Source organism: Myiozetetes cayanensis, unplaced genomic scaffold (assembly GCF_022539395.1).
Source record: "Myiozetetes cayanensis isolate MyiCay16 unplaced genomic scaffold, myiCay2020 scf12, whole genome shotgun sequence".
Classification (NCBI taxonomy): Eukaryota; Metazoa; Chordata; class Aves; order Passeriformes; family Tyrannidae; genus Myiozetetes; species Myiozetetes cayanensis.
Window position 1 is genome coordinate 1953199 of NW_026086826.1, and position 25095 is coordinate 1978293.

General features: G+C 42.1%; 1 protein-coding gene across 1 annotated transcript in view; it reads left to right on the forward strand.

The window, feature by feature from the left end:
* Positions 1-25095, forward strand: part of LOC126635650 (vitellogenin-1-like) — a 58859-nt gene that overhangs the window by 23089 nt on the left and 10675 nt on the right. The window contains exons 8-27 of the mRNA XM_050307070.1: positions 2463-2613; positions 2713-2870; positions 2975-3140; positions 4157-4279; positions 5865-6083; positions 7630-7847; positions 7936-8033; positions 12362-12486; positions 12573-12674; positions 12761-12880; positions 13145-13334; positions 13423-13516; positions 13629-13814; positions 18681-18825; positions 20389-20608; positions 21457-21626; positions 22260-22671; positions 23059-23348; positions 23431-23487; positions 24345-24563. Of these exons, the coding sequence (XP_050163027.1) occupies positions 2463-2613; positions 2713-2870; positions 2975-3140; positions 4157-4279; positions 5865-6083; positions 7630-7847; positions 7936-8033; positions 12362-12486; positions 12573-12674; positions 12761-12880; positions 13145-13334; positions 13423-13516; positions 13629-13814; positions 18681-18825; positions 20389-20608; positions 21457-21626; positions 22260-22671; positions 23059-23348; positions 23431-23487; positions 24345-24563 (3463 nt within the window). The remainder of the gene's footprint in view (positions 1-2462; positions 2614-2712; positions 2871-2974; positions 3141-4156; positions 4280-5864; positions 6084-7629; positions 7848-7935; positions 8034-12361; positions 12487-12572; positions 12675-12760; positions 12881-13144; positions 13335-13422; positions 13517-13628; positions 13815-18680; positions 18826-20388; positions 20609-21456; positions 21627-22259; positions 22672-23058; positions 23349-23430; positions 23488-24344; positions 24564-25095) is intronic.

Genomic DNA, 25095 nt, shown 5'->3' on the forward strand with positions numbered 1-25095 from the left:
GTTTGACTATTTTATTTCTCGGGGATATTTGATTTATGTCATAAAAGCCAAAACAAATGCAATTCCATCTTGAAAATCGTGAACTAATATATTTGAAGTAAAATACTTTGAAAGGCAGTTGCTCATAGAAAGAGAGTTCCCTGGAAAATAATAATGCAGTAAGAGACCCTTGGAGACCAGTTCACAGGAAACCTAGATAGGACTTTGGATTCCTAAATACAGTGGGCTGCTTGCAAATCTCCCATCAAAACTGTTTCTAGATAGGAAATTGAGTTTTATTGCAGAACAATTGGGCACGAGGCATGTAAAATGCATTTGCTTTTCCACAACAGGTTTTGCATGTTTCTTAAACAAGTTTGGGGCAAAGCAAAAGTATGGCTGTGTAAGAAATTATCCCTCTGCTCACTATTAGCTCTAGCACACAATCTCTCAGTGTTTGAAAGTGATTCCATCTACCAAAATCATCTATTGAAAAAAATGTTAGTTCTCTAGCTAATTATGGACTCTCTGTATAGGAGTGCTCTACTGAAGGGAGAGGCTTTTTGCACAAAGGTCACTGTGCAGAAATTATACCTCAATATCCCACTCCTCTACTGCTGTAATCTTGCATTGCTGCATTAGCTTCTGCAAGAATCTGTTGGTATAATGTACAGTTTTGGAAATGGCAGCATCAGAAAATTCATGTCAATAATTCACCAATTAACTTCATTTGTATAATGAACATGTTCAATTTGGCTGACCAAAAAAAAAAAAAAAAAAAAACCCTAAACAGAACAGTAAAGGTAAAAGTGGCTTTATTATCCTATGCAATCAAGGTGTAGATAGACACAACTGCAGTGCTTTTATCAAATTATAGGTTGTTGTGAGTCAGCATCAGTCTTGAGACAATGGATTTATGGTGCTTTACACTCTCCTTCTGCAGAGGTTGTCTTCTGCAAAGATGTTCTTTCTCAGCCCTCAGAAGGGTAGTGCCTTTACCTTCCCCATTTTCTCTGGATTTTTAGCACTGTCCAGCAGAAGGGGACAAATAGAAGATAGCTGGGAAGATGTGGATATCTCAGTCTTCAGATGTTATTTCTACAGTTCATTCTCTGTCAAAAAAAGAAAATCCATCAAGGACTTAAAACACCCAGAGCTGAGTTTTCTGACCTGTTCAGCATAAGACTCTTGCAAAGCCAAGAGAGGTTTTACTGTTGTTTCACCTTTTTAATCCTATCTTTATTCATTTGCTCTTCTCTACAGAGTATAGCATTCTCCCACCTGTTCTAGGCAGATATATCTCTTCCCAAAACAAGGAAGATGGAGATATAATAGATTCATCGTGATCTGGATGGGGGGAATTAAATCTGTCCAAGTGTACCTGACTTTCTGATTTCTGACCCAAACACCCTTTCAATAACGTTGTATAAAATTTCAAGAGAGAGCAAATCTCTGCTGATTCTGTAGCTGTTTCTATTCACATTCCAGCAGCTTGTCTGCAAAGCAGTTACACACTGTTTCTGCAGCAGTTCTCTGCAATCCACATATGGAAGGAGTGAATAGAAATGCTCCAGGAGATCATAGAGATTTCAAAATAAACACGCCAATTTTCCACGGAGATTTTGAGGGACTGAGTAGCACAGTAATACTGCTTTTGAAACGTTTTCAGTTGTTCACTACAACTGCCTAACTTTATTATGGTGTCCTAAATGGCCCATTTTAAGCATAATTGGTAGGATAGCTTGCATCTAGCTGAAAATGTAGCCAAGATAGCAAATGTTTGCAAAGACAGCCTCTCATTGGAATTATTCTTAATAACAAAGGATGAAGGTTGGTTGCTTCTTGAAAAGTTTCCAAAAGCTTCAGTACTGTTCCAAAGACTAATCCTGAATTTATCTGGCCCTTCTTGTTTGGTAAATCCAATCTGAAACTTCATAAGAATGGGTTTTTTTGTAGTCCCCAGGATATTCAGCTTACCAGACAAAATGGGGAGGGCAAGTAAAAAATTTCAATTCCTTTTGAAGCTTCCAGGAGACACAGGCACGTAACAGCTTTTATGAACTTCTTAAAAGGTTTAAATTAAATGATAACTAATGAACAAGTTTCCCATCTGTGTTTTCCTATAAGCCTTAATTTACTCCTTAAGACACAACACAACACACAGTTCCTGTGATCATCAGGCTGCAGCTTCTCACCTCCTCCTTCTTCCTTAAATTCTCAAACCAGGTTATTCCCAGCGGAAGGCAAAGGCTGAGCCTTCCTGCTCTGAGCCCTGCTGTGCAAGTGCACATCTTCTTGGAGTACAGTTCTGACCATCCATGTCCAAATGCATCTGTTTGTAAATATCTTTTCCCCTCAATAACAAAACCCTTCTGAATCAATTGTAGGTTCATTGTAATGCAGGGAGGCAGAATTACTGAGGTTTTTTTTTAGTTTGTACCCTGCATCTATAGATGTTTTCTTCCTGGGGTTCTCCATTCCAGGCAGAAACTTACTCTGACTGATGTGCAGAAGCAGAGGGCAGAGGTCCCACCGAAAGAGTATCAGAATCGTGGGTCACTTCGGTATGAGTTTGGCAGTGAATTGCTTCAGCTCCCTGTCCACTTATTCAGAATACAAGATGTGGAAAGCCAGGTAAAGTCCAGACACTGGACAGACTCTTTGTTGGACACTGGAACCCATGCACGTGAAACGCAATGCATGTGAGCTTTCTGCATTTTCATCTTCCTGCAGATAGAGGAAAGCCTGCAAGACCTAGTGGAGACCAGCTCTGACCAGCTTCCCAGTGATGCTCCAGCAAAAGCCCTCAAGCTCATGCACCTCTTCCGTGCAGCCAACGAGGAGAACTACGAGTCGGTGTGGAAGCAGTTCTCCAGCCGGCCGGCGTACAGGTATGGGCGACAAAAGGTGGCTTTTCTTCTGCTGGTAAACCCTGTGGGAGACCCTCCTGTCCAGAGGCAGGTGTGGGAAATGCCCCCGGCCTTTGCCGTTGCAGGCGCTACGTTCTGGACGTCGTTCCCGCGGTGGGCACGCACCGCGCGCTCCGCTTCCTGCGGCGCAGGATGGAAAGGCAGGAGCTCACCAGCTGGGAGGCGGCTCAGACACTGCTTGTGGCTCTGCACTCCAGCACACCAGCCTGGGACACCATGGAGGAAGCAACAGTAGGGTCCTCTAAATGCTCCTTCAACAATATATTAAAGGGTTTGAAAATATAAAGGTTTTATGTCCTCTAGGGAGGCTGAAAGGGCTTTGTTTCCTGACTGTCTTAAGGGGAGGAGAATGCAAATCAAAAGGGTGAAAATGAGTCCACAATGAAACAGGAAAGAAAGGGTAAAATACCTCTCAGGGACAAAGGTTATTGCTGCAAACAGTGGTTTCTAGTCTCCCTTTTTCCAAATGTACTTCGTAGTTACATAGTATTAGATCTCAACTGACTGTCTACAAAGACAAAGGAGCAAGAAATAGATATTATTTCATATCCATGTATTCATCCTGATTGACCTAGAAGGATGGGCATAAATTTGAGATCTATCCAAATCAAGGGAATTATGCCAACGTGAAGGCGACGTAGGAGAAAGTCTAATTATTTTTACAATATTTTTCTTCATCTGCAGGGTTTAATTCTAGCCTCAGATGCAAGAACTTATCTCTGCACAACCCTAGGTAGAGACAACAAACCTCAGAGTAGAGGTTTGCTCTCAATGAAAACCTGTGCAGAGATGCTCTGCTTCCCACACAAGAAAGCAGCGTGCTGATGCCTCCTGACAGCTCTTACATTTATACAAAATATTCCTGCCTGCCCAAAATACTGAGGTCCATTCACAAGGAATCTCGTTTGTTGTACCTAGAGCTGGGGCGATCATAAGACCTGACGGATGTTTCTAGGACAACCTGTGTTTTTCCATGCCATAACTGGGTGATTTCCTCCCTTTGGATTATAGCCCATGCCAAATTTAAATCTGAAACACTATAAAAGCAACAGATCTGCCTTCCAGATGTTGCTTGGAATTACTTTACAGCTGCCTTGTCGAGTCCACTACTATCCACTGATTAACTGAAAATCCACCAATACAAAACCATCAAAAGCCTGGTTTTGCCTCATATTGGGCAGAAACGTGATTTTTAATATTGTTTCTTTTCACTAATGGTTGGTAACGAGGCACTGCTTTCTCCCCAGCTCATCGTGAAGAAACACTGCCCACGCTCGAGCACCGTGCTTGGCAAGGTTTGCCACCTCAGCTACGCGTCCCTGTGCCACAAACAGTGCTCTTCAGCAGACTCCTGCTCCGAGTGTCTCCAGGTAATCACATTGTTATTTATCATTTGAAAGGAAAATTAAGCCCTGAGTTCTTTCTTCGTTATTCAGAAAGCTGTGTTTCACTCCGGTACAGAGTTTCCTATGGGGAAAGGAACCCCAGTTGGTTAAATACAGCGTTTTTATCTTTAGATTAGCACAAGAAAGAGAGGGAGAGGAAGGAGAATGTAATTCAGAACACTTTCTATCTGAGTATCTCTGAGTGCTTTATTGCCAATTATTAATGAAGTCCCATGGCATTGCTCAAAAACACTTTAAATATAGGTACTTAACTATACTTATAAATCAACCAAGTGACACAAAAGCCCAGGTTTTTCCTGAACTCATGTATCCCATCCATTTCTGAGCCAGAAGCAGAGCCCAGTCATCCACATAGGCTGTAAGCTCTTCATGAGAGCAGTACCCTCCCTGTCCTGCCCTGCTTTTAATCAGCAGGCCCCAAAACAATTTCAGTAGCCATCAAATAGCATTTCCCAGCTCTAAAAATGCATGTCATGGTTTGCAGAGGCCAAGCCCTCACCCAGTAACAGAGATGGAAAGAGAGATGGGTGTGTTCACTCTTTGGTGGTGGTCGGTTCAGCATCCCCAGTAGGAGCAGGGTATTCCAAATACACTGTGTGCTTGACATGATTGCTTTTCCTGTAGCACACAGGCATGGCCAACATTCCTGCACATGTCTCATGTGCTACAGCTGCCAGCAGTGCTCTCGAGCTAATTAAATCTGAGAAGCCCTGTGCCGGAGAGTGAAAATTCCTCCCCAAAGCAAACGATTGTGTAGGCTTATTCAGTGCATTTCAAATGTCCATTCACTTAATTAGTGATATCAGTAAGCTGTTTCTGCACCATCAAGGGCTCTCAAATGTGTTATTTTAAACTACAGTTTCTGTATTGAAATTATTCTCTAACATCTCCGTTCCTTTTTTAGAGCCATTTGTTAGTGTAGAAAACAGATATCTAATAGGATTTAGTTCTTTTCTCTTTTTCATCCTTCAGACAACTGCTTCTAATCTTGACGCGCTAATGCAAGTGTGATCCCGTTGCTTAGAACAAAGGCTGTAAAATGACCTGATTTTTTGGCAATGATCTCATTTGCCACCTACTAATCCACCCTAAAAAGAGGCTATCATAGCTGGTTAAGGGCAAGACCACCAGCCATATCTTCAGGAATCTTATTTAAGGGTCTAAAGGTTTAACTGTATCTGTATTTTTGCACCTGTCTTCAACCAGCAGACAGAGATATTCAGGCAGCCTTATTTCAAGGTTCCCAGCTCACCCTGAAAGCAGTGGGAACTAGCTCCTAGCCATTATTTTTGCCTTTAAAAATCTTACTTGATAACTTTGAGGTACAGTGATGAAGAAGCTGTTTCGTTGCAGCTTTCTTGGCTGTGCTTGTTCTATGAATAAAATGTTCTATTCATGAGGACAAAAAAAAAAAGAATTTGAAAATATTTAAAATAAACGAATTGAACAAACTGAAATTATGAAAGTCAAACCACGGAATAGGCTGGGGGATGGAATAGAGATAAGGGCTGGAATTGAACTCAACAGAATTTGTTTTCTTTTTTTTCAGCTTCTTCATGGTTTTGCAGGAGAGGCATTGAGCAAGTCCAGCACAGAAGAGATTTCCCTGGCTTTGAAAGCCCTTGGCAATGCAGGACATCCAGCCAGCATCAAGCACATCAAGAAGTTTTTGCCAGGGTATGCAGCTGGTGCCTCAGATTTGCCACTCAAGGTCCATGCAACTGCTGTGATGGCCCTGAAAAACATAGGCCTGAAAGACCCAAAAATGGTAAGGAAACAAGGCTGCCTCCTTTGCACTTGCAGCTTGCACTTGCAAGGCTGCTAATAGATCATGGGTGATGAGGGGAAAACAGATCTTTTTTTCAAAACCAGCACAATTTATTTCTTTTAAGTACTTAGCCATTCCTTAGTTGGCATGTCTTATTTCTTTTGGCATTAACCCCCATTATTTCAGACTGCAACAAAAATCCCATTAAAAGGATACTTTCATTGTTGTTGAAGACCAATCAGTATTTCCATTGCAAAACATTTGGTTTCCAAGGACATTAGACATAAAACTAAATCACTGACCCAAATGTTCTTAGTGCTACTTCACCTTTGGTGTGTGAGAGAACCACAAAACAAGGTTTTCAGGGAATCAACATTTAATACTGAGTGTCACATCTAATCGTAATTCAAGACCAGGTCTTATTGTAAATAGATACTAGAGGTTTGCATCCTAATTACAAATTTACAGACATTGTGTGGGCCTAAGTCATAAACAGAGCATTTACTAAATGTGACTTTTGTCCCTGACTGAGATAATTATTAGATCTCACATACAATGGCTACACCAGCATGCTCTCATCCACCACAGATATCACTTCACAATCATTTTCACCTTAGAGCAATTTGCCTCTAAAAGGAAACCCTTTCAAGGTTTTCAAGACTTTTTTTTTTTTCCCCTGATGTTGAAATTTTTTGGTTTATATATGTCAATTTTTAATATAAAAAGTAAAATAAAAGCTTTCATTAACTATTCACCTACTAATCTGTATCAGTTTTTCCATTATACTCATTTTTTTGCATGTGACTCCCAGTTTGAGTGCACGTATTGATTCACAGACAATAGTGTGCCAGGGTATGCTTTTAAGCAAAAGAATAAAGAAACAATTTACTAGAGTGCAGGAGCTGGATGGGGAAAAGCAGGGGGAGAGAATAGCAAGGGTAGGAGTTAGGGTATTTGCTGGGGAATAAAAAAAAAAAACTATTTAGTGTTTGAAAACAACACTGTGTCTCTGATTGCTCTTTGGCCTGGCTTTCCACATGTGACCCAGACCACTCTTTAGTTCCATTTTCTATCCATTTTCTTTGGCATAGAGATCTCTGGTAATAAATTGGGGGTTATTTGTTTCATTTCTATTCTATTACTCAGTAGAAAGGGCCTAAGAAGACCAAATTATTAGAAATAAGTCATAGCTTTGTAAGTAGGGATAAGTGATCACTGATATCACTTCTCAGGTATGTAATGGATTACTGAAATATCCTTTATGTACGGTGGGATAGTTCAAAAAAAGGATGATAGACCTGATGTAGAAGTTATCCAGTGAAGTTCCTTGGCTTGGATTGTCCAGGAAGTCAGACTGGATTACCATAATGCCCCTTCCAACCCTCGGATTATGAAACCAGGAACAGTGTTGCCATAATAATTAAATAATCCAAATTTTTACCGTGCCAGCGGTGAGCAGATCATTCACTGCTGTTGAATGGTCATTAGCAAAATGTTCAAACACAGAGTAAAACTGAATACACCTAATTTTATTTTTTTTTTTCAGGTCCAGGCTATTACCCTTGAGCTTTTCCTGAATCACAAGATTCACCCTCGGGTCCGAATGTTGGCTGCGGTGGTTTTGCTGGAAACCAAGCCAGGCCTCCCCACAGTGATGACATTAGCTGATGCTGTGCTGAAGGAACCCAGCCTGCAAGTGGCAAGTTTCATCTACTCTCACCTGAGGGCCCTGGGTAGAAGCACAGCTCCAGATCTTCAAGTGATGTAAGGAAAATCCGGCCCCCTTTCCTGGCAGAGAAACTCGTGGCAGACTAATTGGCGTGTTAACGTGCTCCCCCAACTTTTTCTGCAGGGCTTCTGCCTGCAGGATGGCTGTCAGGGCTCTAAGTCCCAAATTCGACAGGTCTGGATATCAGTTCAGCAAGGTGTTCCGCTTCAGTGTCTTTAAAGGTAAGATTCAGAAGGTTTTGTAGAAAATCTTATACTGGGGAATATGTGGGGAAAAAAAATGTGCAGTACAAGAACCCAATTTTCCTAGCCAGCTGTTAGCTGCACATTGTTCCTCTGTATTCTCCTATGTTTAGTGTGGAAAAAAAAAATCAGAGTGTCAGGCTCTCCATTTGGAGAGTGTTTAGGTCCCTGTGTGTTTTGCATTGTACACTGCCAGCATGAAATTACCAGAGGGCTTGTGGGGCTCTAACCCTCTGTTTTCATTACTCGGGGAGGCACAAGCTCCTGTAGCAAATGCCGTGGTCTCGGTGGTGCTTAACAATTTCATGCCATTGTTCAGCACCAAACAAACAGAAGGGACCTAAATTACTCCTGAAGTGGATTAATTTCTACCGGTGTTGAACAACTACAAGTCTTGCTGAATTCAAATGTGGTGCTAAGGACTCTTCACCCCAAGGGTTGTGCCCAGCGAGACAGACCACTCTGAGAACATTCACACGTGACAATTCATTGCACCCACTGGCAGCTGCCTCGGGCTTGTTGTCCAAAGGTCTTTCTTGCATCTTCCTACCAGGATTCTTTGCTGGAATGAGCAGATCCATGCACAGGGTCTGGAGAGTGACCAGGGGTCACATCAAAGGGAGTAGCATATAAAAATGCAGCCAAAGCAGGGAGGACCAGATTTAGAAGGCAGGTCTTGATAGGCCAGATTGTAGCTGTTGCTGTTTTCCACGTATGTTATTTTTCTCAGTAGATTTTTTTCAAGCAAATCCCCGGTGTAAATGACCATGGCAGCCTCATGATTGGGCATATGTAGCTGGCAGACTAGGGAGATTATATCTCCAAATACAGTCTCCTTATACATCAGGCTTTTTATCCATCAGGAGCTGGATGGTTTTTGCACTTTTGTTATTCATGAGTACATGACAATATTTTTTTCAAAGTAATCAATGTCAGACTCTGAAATATCTGAAACCCTCAGTCTGAGTGTACAAGTATTTCTGCCTTCTTTTTGGAGGCAGGGATGTGGTTTGAAGGACTTTTGCAGATCTTATTAGTGTCCTGTCCCAGTTTTGTGGGTTTTACACGACCATTTAAATCTGCTCTAGAACAGAAATAAATACAATACATACAGCAACATTCACAGTAATATAGTGCACACTGCTTGCTGCCTCAGTGATGCAGACAGAGCTGTGCCCAAAGAAATACAGTCACTAATACATGTGAATGCATGTGAACTTTTGTACTATTTAAAATGCATTTAGGGGTAGAAACATTTTTCTGTGAATAGGTAGATATGTATTTCTTGTTTTAGGCACTCGTTTTGCCTTCCTATCTTTGCTTTTGAAACTAAGCTGTTTGAATTTTCACACGGTGAGAGAGAAGGGTGCAGTGTGCATGAGGGATGCTGGCAAGGGGGCTGTGTGAAATGGAATCTTTTATTCTGGCTGTAGCCTGGAAATGCAGCACATCAGGGAATTGCTGTTACTTCCTGGTGAAGAACACTGTCAGAAATTTGGTTACAATCTAAACCTCACATCCTTGAAGAATAAAGAACAAGATCCTTTTCTCACACACGCTAGCCTTGGATAACTCAGCTAAATTAAGTCAATCTCTTACTACAAGGGAAGAGGATCCATCCTCCAGCTTTCTGATTTGATTTGTCACCAGCAGGCACAGGTGCAGTGTGTTTCAGTGAGTCCATCCTGGAGGAGTTACCATAGTGACGGCTCTAATGCAGCACCTATTTCCTTGATAGAAACAAAACTCTGCCCTCAGCATCGCAGATCTTTGTGGGGCTGCATGTTGAATTTTTAATGACAGGCAATAATGTCAGCTGAATCTCTCTCTAATCTCGAATCTGTCACACATGACCACCACAAGTGGTGCTTCATGCTCTACACACTGCTCCTCAAATCCTAGGGGTGACACAGGTTCTGCTCAGTGTGAGGACTGAGAGAATCTGACTCTCAGATTCACAGAATTAATATGTGTACTAATGTTAACAGGTACCAAAGACTGCTCTCTCTGATCACTAGTTTTTCTTTCCCTCATCTTTTGGGGCAAGGCATTTAGTCAGATCTATGCAGGTGTCGTCACGCCCTCCCAGTAAAGTGGCAAATATTTTCTGAGAGCATTAGCACTATGTAAAGCCTGAGGTATGGAAAATATTCCTGCTCTCTTCAAGTTAATGAATTCTATATAATCATTCAATCAATTAGAAGCAACACTTCTTATTAAGTATCAGGAAGTACCACAGAGTTTTTAACTAATAATTTTCTAATAATGGGTTAGGACATGAAAAAGAGCTTTATCAAATTCACTAAAAGTACTGTGCCTCGTTCTTAGTGTCCAGTCCCTAAAACACCTAGGATTGCTCTGACTGAGCTCATTCAGAGAGAAACTAACCTTCACATTTCCAACTCTCACGTCAGCTCATCAGCAATGTCCCAGTATGGCATCACTTTCCTTTTAATTTTCTAGAGGATCAGCATTCAAATGTGAGCTTTTGTCTCCTTACTATCTGCTGAAGGTTCTCCACTTATTTCTCTGACCACAATGGGGTGGCAAAAATACCTGTGTTTTGACTGCAGGAGCTGTTACTGAACCTCACACTTTGTAGGTAAACAGTGTCCAGCATTTTAAATGGCACAGAAATTCCATGCAGCAAAACAGTGTAGTAAAATTCCAGTTTGTACATATTGCCTGTCCTCCAAATGGTGTAGGAAGAGGAGAGGAGGGCTGGAAAATAGGAAGCACAACAAGGACACCTACATATCCTGTCAGCCTTATTCCTTTTGAAACCCAGGGAAACTTAAAAAAGCCTTGGGATTGCTTTAACTCATAAAATAGGACAGGGTATAACTGTGCAGAGATCATGAAGAATAAGAGACTGTGTTCTGCACTGATTATCTGTATCTAAAAACATCATAGATGATAAATACAAATAGAGAAAACGAATACAAACCAATTATGTTTGCTCAAAATTCACTCAATAGTTAACAGTAACTTCACAATTGTTGCATTCCATGTAAGGATTACAGCATTTGGAAATAGATGTATTAAATTGCCTCTGAGCCATTTGAGAGACAAATCTACAGCTCACCATCTGTCCTTATAGGGCATCTGTATCACTTTCCCTAAACTATTAACAAAGGATGGCAAATCTGTTTTCCTTTCTGATCCCCTTTGTCAAGGTGCCCTAAATGATGTCTCACAAAAACATTCCATAAGCTGATGCTACAGAACCCGACTGGATGCAAAGGGTACGGGCAGGAGCATTTTCCATACTCAGGCAAGAGGGCCCATAGGAATCCCCTGAGGTTCAACAAGACCAAGTGCCAGGCACTGCACCTGGGTCGGGGCAACCCCCTGAACCAACACAGTCTGAGGGACACACAGATCAAGAGCAGCTCTGCCAGGAAGGACTCGGGGGTGCTGGTTGATGAGAGCCTGGACATGAGCTGGCAACGTGTGCTGGCAGCCCAGAAAGCCAATTGCAGCTTGGACTGCATCAAAAGCAGCGTGGCCAGCAGGTCAAGGGAGGTGATTCTGCTCCTCTGCCCTGCTCTTGTGAGACCCCACCTTGAGTGCTGCATCCAGCTCTGGTGTCTCCAGCACAGGAACAACATCAGCCTGCTGGAGTGAGTCCAAAGGGGGACCACTGAGATGGTTAGATGGATGGAGCACCTCTCCTGTGAGGAAAGGCTGAGAGAATTGGGATTGTTCAGCCTGGAGAAGGCTTTGGGGCAACCTAATTGTGACCTGAAGGAAGATTACAAGAGAGCTGGAGAGGGACTTTACACAAGGGTGTGGACTGATAGGACAAGGGGGAATGGCTTCAAACTGACAGAGAGTGGGTTTATATTAGATATTAGAAAGAAATTCTTTACTGTGAGGGTGATGAGACACTGGAACAGATTGCCCAGAGAAGCTGTGGATGCCTCGTCCCTGGAAGTGCTCAAGGCCAGGTTGGATGGGGCTTTGAGTAAACTGTTCTAGTGGAAGGTGTCCCTGCCACAGGCAGAGTGGTTGGAACCAGATGATCCTTGAGCTCCCTTTCAACCCAAACCATTCTATGATTCTATGATATAGCAGAAACAACTGGAAAGAAATCATAACTCCCATGCAGTGATCAGGGGGCTTGTAACTTTGCCCATTATTAGTTTAAAAAATGCAAAATATTCTGTTTCTAACTGTTTTATTACATTGGTTTTATAGCTGGGTTTTCTGGCCTTGCTGTAGCAGTTGAATTATGAAATTAGTAAATACACACAATCTGCACACTGTGATCTAAAACTAACTGTGCTGTGTCTGTTTCTCTTCAGAGTTCCTTATGAGTGGGCTGGCAGCTAAATATTTGGTATTGAATAATGCAGGCAGCTTAATTCCAACGATGGTAACGTCCCAGCTGCGGACACATTTCCTTGGAAGAGTGGCTGATCCTTTGGAGGTAATTGGGTCTGCCCACAGTTTGCCCTCTCACCCCTTCTTACAACCACCATCCAATTGACATTTACACTTCACTTCTTCCCACAGGTGGGAGTAACAGTTGAAGGACTGCAGGAGATATTTGCTAAAGGTTACTCTCCTGACAGGGACTGGGAGAACGACTATGACTTCAGGAAAATCCTGAAAACGGTAAATTCTGGGGGAAAAGAGAATCTCTAAGACACCACTTCCTCAGATGCTATGAAGAGTTAGACTTTTTCCATCTTCTCACGCAGCTCTCTGACTGGAAGGCATTCTCCAGTGACAAACCTTTTGCATCAGGCTACTTGAAGATGTTTGGCCAGGAGCTGTTCTTCGGTGGACTTGATAAAAACGCCATCCAAAATGCACTGCAGGTATTGTTTTGAAAACACCACCTCCCAAGAATCAAAAGCTCTAAAATACTGCTTCTCTCACACATTCTCTCCCTTCTTCTAACTTTTTAATTCAAGGTTGGGGTTTTTTTTGTCTTCAGTATTAATCAAGGTAATTAAGGTCAAGCTCTGATCACGATTGGTTACAATCACTGCTGGCAGAATTTCCCCTGAGGCACAGTTAATGACACAGATCATGATATTCAAGTTCTGCTTATTTAGATATGTCCAACTCTGTAATTTCAGGCATGGTATGGATCTGATGAAAAAACCCCTTCACTAAGGAGGATTATCAGTAGCCTTCAAAGTGGTGTAGGGAGGCAGTGGACCAAGGCCCTCCTGTCCTCCGAGATCCGTCGCATCGTGCCCACCTGCACGGGGTTGCCAACAGAGACCAGCTTCTATTACTCTTCTATCACAAAAGCGGCAGGAAATGGTAATATACCTCATTACTTGAGCAGTACAAACGTGCTTGCCAGGATTGGAGGGCATTTTTAACACTTTCTTTGCTTTCTCTGTAACAGTTCAAGCGCAGATTGCACCTTCTCCGAAGTCTGATTTCAGACTGACCGAGCTGCTAAACGCCAACATCAGGCTGAGATCCAAAATGAGCCTAAGGTAAACATTTAGTATAACATAAAAGAATAATATTTGCAAGTGACAGAGGCCATAAAAATGCACCAGCTGTTTGCTGCCTGAACTAAATTCTCCTTTCCCTCTACCTTTCCAGCATGGCCAAGGAGCTGACCTTTTTCATGGGAATCAACACACGCACCGTCCAGGCAGGGCTGGAAGCACGTGCCAAAGTGAATGCTCACGTACCTGTGAACGTCGTTGCCGCTGTCAATATGAAGGAAAAAAATATCAAAATTGAAGTTCCCCCATGTAAAGATGAGACTGACATCATTAGTGCAAGGTAAGGCACAGCACTTGGCATCTTTCTATGTAGCAAAGCACGGTCTTCTAAGTTAACCGGAATATTTCCTTAGGGATCTTGGGTCTGACTTCCAGCTTGGATAGCTGGTGATGATTGGTGTAGTTTATGTTTGTTTTAAATGAAGTGACGTGCACCAAAGCTTTGCTTGCAAATAGGTGTTGCTGCCAGTGACCTTCACCTGCAAATCCTCCTTAGGAGTATATCTCAAATTTTTGAGATCCATAAGCTATTTGAAACTTAAATGATATAAAATTTCTGTCTCGATACACATGTTTGAACTGGGGACACTAGGTAAGATATAAGTCAGCTGAATCCTGTCAGTTAGAACAGATAACCCACCTGGATTTGCATTTCATGCCTTGAAGCATAGAGGACTTGGTGTTTCTTGTGTTCTTACCTTGTTTCCCTGTGGCTGCCATTTGGTTTTCTTACCTGTTAGGTCTACTTGATTTATTATCAGTGCATGCAATTACAATACACTCAGGAAAACTGTTGTAACCAGATGCCAAACAAATGAAAACAGATGGAAATACAAGCACAAAGAGAGAGAGAGAGAGGAAACAGAAAGAGTATGTCCAAGGAATCAAAGCAGTAGACCAAACTTAGAAAACCTTCACACACACACACATGAAAAAAAAAACTAAGAAAGACAAGCTGAAAATTCATCACAAAGGAAAAAGCATCCCTGACAAGAGAAGTCAGCTATTATACAATCCGTTGAAGTGTTAACAAGTTTCTGCTCTAACAAAAGAGCTCAGTTGCTCGATCCAGCTGCAATTAGCATCCGTGGCTGCTGGCCCAGAGATGCTCTGCAGGTCTCCTCAGTTTAGCCACCAGTTGGGCTAATCATTATTCTCTCTTGCTCTCCAACAGTCACAGACCATTTGACATGTATTTGACATCACATCCTCCTCCCTAAGACAGTTCCTCCACTCCATCAAGTGTGACTGCAATGAGGTTCTCTGTGCAAAGCAGGGAGGGTTTCAGCATCTCACAGAGCAAAAGTGAGCTGAGTGTTTTGTTTGGTTCAGCTTCTTGTGGAGACCAGGACAGTCTGCTCCCAAGGTCATCAGGGAAGCAGGCACCCACTCTCACTAGCTCTCACTGTTAGAGAGGGTGAGGAGGATATTAATGAACTCACTAAGGATGCTGAACTGAAGTGAGAATATTGAACACCGATACAGAGTTTAGAGCCTCAAGCAGAGCTAAAAATATTAGCAGAAGGATCTGCAAAGCAAAACAAAAAATTCTTTCCTCCTTTGACTTAAGGGGAAATCAAATGAGACACAAAGTAGGGTTAAATGCTTTGCCAGAAAGCAGAAAGCAAAATCAGTATCAGAAACATGGGATTGGAGGAGAGGAGCCCATGAGTTCCAGCACAAGCCCTGCTCCAGACCCTGCAGCACTGCTATTTATAAAGTGGTCACCTGGAAATAGCTCTATAATGCCAAGTATATGAGAAAGCTAATACTCACTAGCTAACTTTTAGCACCATCAATTTCTCTCCAAAAAGCGCTCCTGTTCACTGTTACAAAACAAATGGTCAGTGGAAACCACACAGAGCAATGAAACAGCAGCGAGTGCAAGTAAAGGTGAAGCAATAACTAGAGAATATAACACTGAACCACATCACTGAGGAGGTCAAAGACCAAGCAAAGTAAAATCTTAAAGGTATGAAGAGAAACAAGAGCACAGTAGAGAGAGAAAGGATTTATATATAGAGAGAGATGGTTACACAGAATGAGTCAAACATTTTAGCTCAACATAGTCTTTCTCTTCCCTTTGCATAGATCCATTAAATCACTAAGAACCAATTGAAGTCAATATTTCAGGGATATTGTGACATTTGTTAGCTTTCAGTCCCTCATCTAAAGAAATAGTTCCAGAAAACTATTGATCTTTCATTTGTTTGTCAGCTCTGTTCCAAATATTGTTGTGTTGGGCACTGTCTTGATGGTCAGCAGGTTACCCTCTACAGTACCATGTCATTAAAGCTAGGCAGGATGTGATATTATTTTCCCCTCCATCTCACATGCAGACACAGGAAGAGAACAGTCTTCAATAGCATTATATTCATTTATATCCTACACACCACACAGGTGTCAGAGCAGGGGGATTTATATAAATTTTCAGGAGCCTAAGAGAAATTCAGGTAAGCAATCCCAGACTCTAAAGAAAAAAAAAAAAGTAATGAAAACTTTGGTCATAGAGAGATTGCATTCCCAAGACAAATCAGCACATTATGGACTCGACTCTCTCTATAGCAAAAATCAGAGCAAAATAATTAATCATACTATGGGGAAAATATATAACATGTGTTTCAATTCAATCTTATCAAAGTTAAATTTAATTAAAAATAATGGTTATTTTTAAGGCTCTTTTAACATAATTATTTAGCATACTACAGATGGCTACTTCAACATACTTTTAAACAAAATTTACAAGAAGAAGTAAAAATCAAACAAATTTCAGGGGAAATTAGAGCCCTGTGATTAAAGTATAAATATGGAGAGCTGCCAGAGAATGCACTTTGCTAATATATCACATATTCATAATAACAGGCTACTGAAGTATGTACACAATCTTGAATAGAGCCTGTATCATACGGCTTTTTTTGCTTGTTTTAAGTGTAGGATAAGCAGAAATTGCTTCAAGCAGAAATGGGCATCTTATTTATGAGATGAATTAGGAAATTACACCACTTTGTCCAACGTGCTGCACCACTTGTAGCAGATTATCCAGCGTGCGTGGTGTGCTTGGGAGCAGAAGAGGGAAACAGCTGGCACTCCAAGTCTCTGCTTTTTGACACTTTAGCTCCAAGGTCGGAAGGAAGATGTGTAGGAAAGGCAGACATTTTTGTCTCACCCAGCAGAAGGAGAGCTGAAGCTCTGGCTGGATGGCTGCCTCTCGCTTCTCATTTATTTAGATGTGACATCACGCTGGGCTTCAAAACCTGAGAAAATTTTGGGGTTGTTGATTGGGGTTTTTTTTGTTCTAAACGGCCATTAAGCTCTTCTGTCCCCGTGTTAGGGATGTATGCAAGGCCACACTCTCTGAAACATCAGTGGGCCCAACACAGCTGAATTGCCTGTCCCTTCCCCCCCGCAGCGAGTTTGGCTCATATTATAGCACAGCTTCTTCTCTCATCCAAAAAAAATGCACTAATACATATTGGAAAATCTCCTTTTTACTTTTTTTTCTCCCTTGTGCGGGATCAGAGAGAACAGATTCTTTCATACCATAGCTTTAGGCCCTCTTTGTGACTGTTTTTTTCTTGTTAAAGCACCAGAGCTGGCTCTTGTAGCCTATTTTTACCGTGCCGTGTGATTCTGCAGACATTGACATGTGTCACCTGTGATGCAGCTACATTTGTCGGCTCTCTGTGCTCAACAGGGGAGGAATCGATCCCTGGCTTTCATTAGGTGGCAGGAGTAGACTATTGGCATAAAAATACTTAAAAAAAAAAAAAAAAATTGCAAAAGAAACCCCAGGGCTTTCTGCTTGGAGATCCAGCCGGCAGTTCAGTGGTCATTTGAATTATTGAATGGGATTAAAATAAAACCATGTCCCTTTTCGTCTCTTTACCCAGATGAGCCACCTGAAATGCAAGTTGATTTGTATTTTTCTTTTATCCCCTCAGCTTGTTAGGGAGAGTATTTTATTTCAGATTCCATTCTTCAAGGTCCTCCCATCACCCAGCGTGGAGCGTTGCTGTCATGTCCTTATCTAAAAAAAGAGAGAGATGGAAAAGAAAACAAAGCCCACAGGTGACACAGGGTTTTATTGAGGTGTTCCACATGAAGAGCAATTGTGTGCTTTACACTGCACACAGCACGGTAGGAGCCTTCAAGAGGAAGAGAGGGCTATCAAATGAATACAAATTCATCTTTCAAATAGGTTAGATTGGAATTGCTCAGGCTAGTACAGTGTGGACCGTATTAAAATAGAGACCATTTTGAGACCATCTTCCCATTCACTGTCACAGCAGCCTCCTCCATGGGCAGGCCACAAAAGCCCAAGGGCAAACAGATCAGCTTCATCCCTGACAAACAGCACGTGGGGACCTCTGAGCCGGATGTTAGTGCTGATAAACGGCTAATAAGGTAGAGATAGCACAGTGTTGATGGCTGAGGGAAATGTATCACTTCTCCTGGATCCTGACCAGGACACTCAGAGCTCACAACACTGGAAACAATGGACTGAACACATCTACGTAAATAAGCTCTTAAGTCCTACACATCTCTCTGTGGTGTCTGGCCAAGCCACGGCCAAGATCTGAGTACCAGTGAATTTAAACTCAGATGGAGACACTTTGATGATTTCAGGCTCCTTTCTTCGATTCTACTTTAACAAAAATTGCTCAGGAAACAGCATTCAGCAGCCACCAGCCCCCAGGTTGTTTTTTTAAAGTATGGCACTATTTTCCCTAACATAATGTCAAAAGAAATTAGAAGTAAGCCTAGTGCAGCGAATTCAGAGAAAATTGGTTTAAAAACTTAGAAGTCCAGGAGATCAAAATAGGAGACTCAAAAATTTAGTAATCCACATCCAGGCTCCTAAGTAAGTGCACCGTTGTTCAAGGAGTTGGACTGTGGAGATCTGACCAGCTACAATGCTTTTAACAAGTGATTCTAAAAGCCTAACTGAGCTATCTGCCCCTGAGATTGGTCTGTGTCTTTATTTACTCTTAGCAGTCCTTGAAAACAGGAAGGATGCTGTAAATATCTGTAAAGCAATTTGCAAGGTATGATACTTGTTGCTGAGTACGTGCTACAAGGCATTATTCAGGTCTTTTGCCCAGCAGTGCTTTATCAATACAGGTTTCCTCTAATGTTTATTCTGCAGGTCCAAGACATTTGCTGTTACACGAAATATTGGGGATTTGGCTGCTAGTAAGATGACTCCAGTTCTTCTACCTGAAGCAGTGCCCGACATAATGAAGATGTCCTTCGATTCAGACTCTGCATCAGGCGAGACCGATAACATCAAGGTAAATGATGTAGCATCTGACTATTCTTTTTTGGGCTTTTAATCAGTAGGGGACCATTTCTTTTCTCCATGGGAAAAGGTACAATTCATCTCTGTGAAGCAATACCGCTTCGCTCAAACTAAGTCAGGTTCAATCTAATAACACAAATAGCCCTTTAGCAACATTATTTTAAAATCTGGAGTGTAATACATCAGACTTGCAACACTTTTTTTTCTAAAGCAAAAGCATTTTCTTTGGTAATTAATTTTGCACTGCCATCTACAGGATAGGCCCACAATCTTTAAGACACTTTGCAACCATTATGCAAGCATCACATTCCTTCGGGGCGGTCACAAATGTTCCTCAAGATGCTCCCACTGCTCAACTTGCTTTAATGTAGTGCTTTACAATCACCCTGATTCGAGGAGGGATGGAAGTTTGTGTGTCAAGCCTGATGACTTCCCAAGCCCTGTTTCCAAAAAAGCCAGAACAGGCTCCCTGAGATGGGCAGCACTGTGAAGGCATCGCTGTGACAATTCATTCCATGGAAGACTGACAGAGACGAGGAATACACTGTCCTGTTCTGGTTTCATTGCTGTCATGCAACCCTGAAGGGTTTTCAGATAAAATAAGAGATGAACAGAGGACAAGTGCAGCCCTTTCCCATGGAGAAGTCAACAGGCAAACGTGCCATCACTGACAGTAGTTTCCAATATCCTGGAACAAGCTACATTCTTGTGTTTTGTGCCTCTGTGCTGCCCTTCCTGAAAACTCAGTGCTCCGTAGTTATTGTTAAATGAACGGCAACTGAAACCTGGCACTAAGTGGAGCATTTCCCAGGATCATTAGAAATTCCTTTTTTTTTTTTTTTGGAGGGGTTCATGCAAGTTTGGAACCTTGTGAGACATGATAAACTGAGTAAAAAAATTAATTGCCAATCTGAATTACATGAGAAATGAAAGCTTATGATTATGTGTCTTTTACGTATTTGTTTCACTGCTTCAGGAAGTCAGAGTTTTCATTTTATGGATTTGATTCCAATTTGAATTAATTTTAATTTGTTCTTCAGCAAGCATTGCTTAGCACATGTAAATTGCATAGTTTTTAGTGGAAATATCTAATATATGATATGTTTTGACCATCTAATTGATATACTATCATGTCAGACCTCAACTGACAGAATTTTCATGGACGTAGTTGAAAACTTTCATGTCTCAACTGATCAAAAATCAAAGGAGAAAACTCCAGTCTGTCTAGAGCTCACTCAGTTTTACCAAGAACCTGTTAACACTATCTAATACACCAGGAAAACAAAATTAAATATTTAGAATTAATTTGTAATATAGTTTTCCACTCCTACAGCCTGAAGCTCCTTTTACAGTAGACAGTCTAATCAACCAATTGAGATGATAATTTTTTCCAATTTAAAACCAAGTTGTCCTGTGCCACAGCCTTGCTATCTCGAATGAACTGGTTAATTCCTCATGCACAGTACATGCAACTATTACCAAAACAGGATGCATAACCTGCCAGTATTCCTCTTACTGTTGTCCAATTAAACTTGATGTGTGTGCTATCTAATAGGACAGGCATTCTGCTGAGGGTGCTTCATCAGGAGATCCCTTCTCTTTTGGACGCTCCTCTTCCCAAAAAGAGCCGTTTGTTCAGTCCACGTGTTCCAATGCAAGCACCTTTGGGGTTCAGGTGTGCCTTGAGAGGAAAAGTGTCCATGCAGCATTCATCAAAAACGTGCCTCTTTATTACCTCGTCGGAGAGCACGCCCTGAGAGCGAGCCTCAAGCCAGGCAAGTACCCTGTGCACAGAACAGCAAACAGTGGGTGAGTGGCTGTGTATATACACACATGCTTGGTTTCTGCATCTTAAGTACCACTAGAACCACCATTTGGAGCACCAGGTCTGCCAATATTGGCAACGGGCTGTGCTCGCAGCAGGAATCCGCTTTTCCCCCGACCGCCTGAGCAGCGATTTCCCAGCTCCCCCAGCAATGCCACTCAGCATGGCCAGCGTCAAGCAGGGCTGATCTGTGCCTGCTGAGTGTGTCTGATGCATCCTGAATCATTGGATTTGGGAGGCAAGCATGAAGCAATTGGACATGGGCAACAGATCTGATGCAGCGTCCTGTAGCTACATTCTAAAAAAACCCAGACTCTTAAAGGGAATTATGGATTAACCCTGCCAGGATCTAGTCCTTAATGTCTTAATCCACGATCATAAGAAATAAAAGCACAGCAGGCCACTGAATCTAGGTCTCCTAAGAATCAAACTAATGGCCTAACCATTGGACCATTCTTTCTAATTCAAGAGTTGAGCCTCAACTCCTCTCTGATGCCTAATTCCCTAATCCATAGTGTTATCTCATTAAGCAACCCAATTCACTTGACTTAAATCCGTTGATCACTCTGTTTATTGACTTGAAAATAATCCAGTATCATAATAATATTTTAAAATTTTGTTGCCAGTATGTGCTTTAGCCGTTAGAGAAAATTTTTAACAGAATTGCTCAATACCAGTAATAATCATTAAGCACTTATATTTGAGGGAAAAATGGCTAATTAAATTATGGCAAAATTGGGTTATTCTCTCATTTGGTTGCTAATGCAAACAGTAACACTAATTGTCATGTAATTTCAGTTTACACAGAGGCACCTATTGAAAAAATACAAGTCACAATTCAAGCAGGAGACCAAGCTCCCACAAAAATGGTTCGTCTGGTAACATTTGAAGATCCAGAGGCACAAGCATCTTCCAGAAAAGAAGCAATTAAAAGACTGAAGAAAATCCTCGGTGACACTGATGACCAGGTACTGCTGTAAAAGTCCACCTCTAAAATTTGTGGGAGACACTACACAAAGCTTAGTTACTTATATTTCTTTTACTAAGTAGCTTCCTGCGTTTAGAAAATATTAAAAAATTGAAAAATGAGGACAGGTTTTCGGGTACACAAGTCTTTCTGCAGGTCTTTTGTTTGCACTCCTCTCTTCTGCAGGTGAAGGACATTAGTAAGAGCAGGTTGCTTTTGTGGGCTTTTCTGAAAACCTCTTGTAAGACACAAAATAGCTGTTGTGTGCCCAAAAGGTGGTCTGCTCTTTCTGGCTACTGCAACTGCACCAAAAGGGTCTGACACCCACCTACACAGCCAGGAGATAGCAGGACAGTCATTACCAACACCAGTTACATGTAATTGTGTGGTCAACAACTCCTGCACACGTTGGTTATCACAGAAGTGATTGGGGTATTGTTCTGCTTTCGTGTGGTTTTAAGGTATAATAATGAATTTGCCTTTGAATTATTGTGGTGTGTTGCAGAGATGCTGCCAGGAGCACACCTTGCCTTCTAAGCAGAGATTCGCAGATCTCTGCATCATGATTTGGCTCTCGGTGTTTTGCAAGAGCGCAGAAAAATAATTTTGTTTTTCCGATGTTCCCACTGACCAGGGGACAGGAAAACACAGAAGCTCATCGTCCAGTGCCAGCAGCACCAGCGGGAGTGCCGAGAGCACAACGAGCAGCCCCTCCAGCAGCGACTCTGATGAGAGGGCATCACAGCGAGGCACCCAGATCAATCTGAAAACAAGGCAGTCCAAAGCCAAAGAGAAGAAATTCTACCCATTTGGGGACAGCAGTGGTAGCAGCAGCAGCAGTAGCAGCAGTAGTAGTAGTAGTGATAGTAGTAGCAGTAAAAGCAGTAGCAGTAGTAGTGATAGTAGTAGCAGTAAAAGCAGTAGCAGCAGCAGCAGTAGCAGTAGTAATGATAGTAGTAGTAGCAGCAAAAGCAGTAGTAGTAGTGATAGTAGTAGTAGCAGCAGTAAAAGCAGTAGCAGCAGCAGTAAAAGCAGTAGTAGCAGTAGTAAAAGCAGCAGTAGTAGTAGCAAGAGCAGTAGCAGCAGTAGCAAGAGCTCTAGCAGCAGTAGCAAAAGCAGTAGTAGTAATAGCAAGAGTAGTAGTAGTAATAGCAAGAGCAGTAGTAGTAACAGCAAGGGCAGTAGTAGTAACAGCAAGGGCAGTAGTAGTAACAGCAAGGGCAGTAGTAGTAACAGCAAGAGCAGTAGTAGCAGTAGCAAGAGCAGTAGCAGCAGTAGCAAGAGCAGTAGTAGTAATAGCAGCAGCAAGGACAGCAGTAGTAGCAGCAGCAAGGGCAGGAGCAGCAGCAGCAAGGACAGTAGCAGTAGGAGCAGCAGCAAGGACAGCAGGAGTAACAGCAGCAAGGGCAGCAGCAACAGCAGCAGCAGCACAGGTAGCAGCAGCAGTAGCAAAGCATCTGGTGTAAACCATAAGGCTAAGAAGCAGTCCAAGACCACATCATTTGCACATGTCAGCGCTGCTGAAGGAGAGGGAAGTGCCCATGAGCAGAAGCCTAAAACACAGAGCAGCAGCAGTAGCAGCAGGAGCACCAGCAGTGGCACCAGCAGCAGTGAAAGCTCTGGTGCTTCCCATCACCACAGCACACACGACAAACGAGCTGAGAAGGAACATGTCAAGTCCCAAATTAACAGTCTCAGTAGTTATGACGTTTCTACAGAGCAGGTAAAGTTTCTGATACTTTGACTTCTGCTCGGAGGTGATCTCGGCTGAGCTGTAGGTAATAACTTCTTTTGGAATTTCGCAGGAATTGCACCTTCCAAAAGTGTACCGTCTCCGCTTCAAGTCTGCTCACATCCACTGGGTAGGTCCCTAATTCACTGCATATTGCCATGGTAGCTACAGTCGATATGATCAAACTGAAGGGCTTTGTTTGGGCCATTTCACTTGACCATTCCATACTGTCCAATAACAATATTGACGATGGCCAAAATAAGCAGATTCATTACAAAAAATGCTATTATGCTGCATCCTTTCATTGTTGCAGCACTTGCAGCCCTCAAATTTGGGTTAGGACACCTTTGCAGTAGATGATGTATAATGCAGATAAACAAAGCTAGATTAACAAAGACCATGGGGGAACTATAAAACAGCAGGATATTCCTGTGGGAATAGTTAGGTCCACAGTTTTTAGGCAATCACGGGCAAAATCATTAGCTATGTGGATTTTTTCAGAAACCAGATTCAGTATGCTTTATGACATAAAGGTATTTTTAGCATATATTAGAAGGGTGATAATGTAGTGGCTTTTGTAGGTGTTACCTGTACAGTTACTATGTACCCTGCTTGTGAAAGAAGAAGATGATTTACAGCGTTTTTCATTAAATTGTAGTATCTTTGTTTTTTTTTCATGGATATGGATAAGTTTGACCACGTATTAAACATCACTTTTCATTTTCCCTAGCATTAGACCTGAAAAATGTGATGCTGCCATTTGCAATCACTGTCTATGCAGCCTTCCTCTCAGCAGAGAGGCCCAGGTGGATCCACGGCACATTCCTACCCAATATTTCACGTCTGTGTATGATAACAAAAATAACGCTCTAGATGTGTATAAGTCTGCTGCCTATAAAGGGAGTCTGGTATCTCTGGTTTAGAAACTCTTACACTGGTAAAACCAGAGGCCATATCATAGATTTGTAAGCTATTTTTATTTCATAGCATCCAGATCATAAGGGATCAAGCAGCTCATCATCATCATCTTCCTCTGAGTCGGGAAGCAGCCACAGAAACAGCAGCAGCAGCAGCAGCAGCAGGAGCAGTCACCTGAGCAGCAGCAGCAGCAGCCACCACCATGGAGAAAACTCTGCCCACAGCTCGAGGAGGAGCACAAGAGTCAGCAGCCACCAGCACAGCCACAGCTCCAGCCTGGCGAGGGAGGTACGACCGCGTGCGTGGCTGCTGAGCAGCAGCTGCGGGTGTGGTGGCAGCTCAGGGGATGGGGCTCAGGAGGGACACTAAAAGTCAAGGCTATAAACTGAAAATCAAAGTCCACTGAGATATTCCCTCAAAAAAAAAAAAAAACCCACACTTTTTTTTCCAAATTCCCTTTTGGTCTGCATTTCTTCATTTCTGAAGGTGTTTGCGGTATGAGGAAGTGTGGATTTGGAAATCATAAAAGCTGAAGGGAAGGGAGTTGTAAGTGAAAGGGGAAAGAATTTTCTTTTCCCTAGAATGCAAAATCAGTTGCATCAAGGTAAAAATGAGGAGGAAATAAATAACTCTGCCTAATTATTTTTTAGATGTAGACCAGAGGTCACGAGTTCATGCCTTGTATAACTAAAATCAGACTTTCCGTGGGCATTACTGGTTGGTAAATGTGAAGACTCATTAAGCACAGATCATCTTTATTATGCACTTAGTATTCTACAGTTGTACAACATAAAGGTATCTACATAATAATAGAACAAAT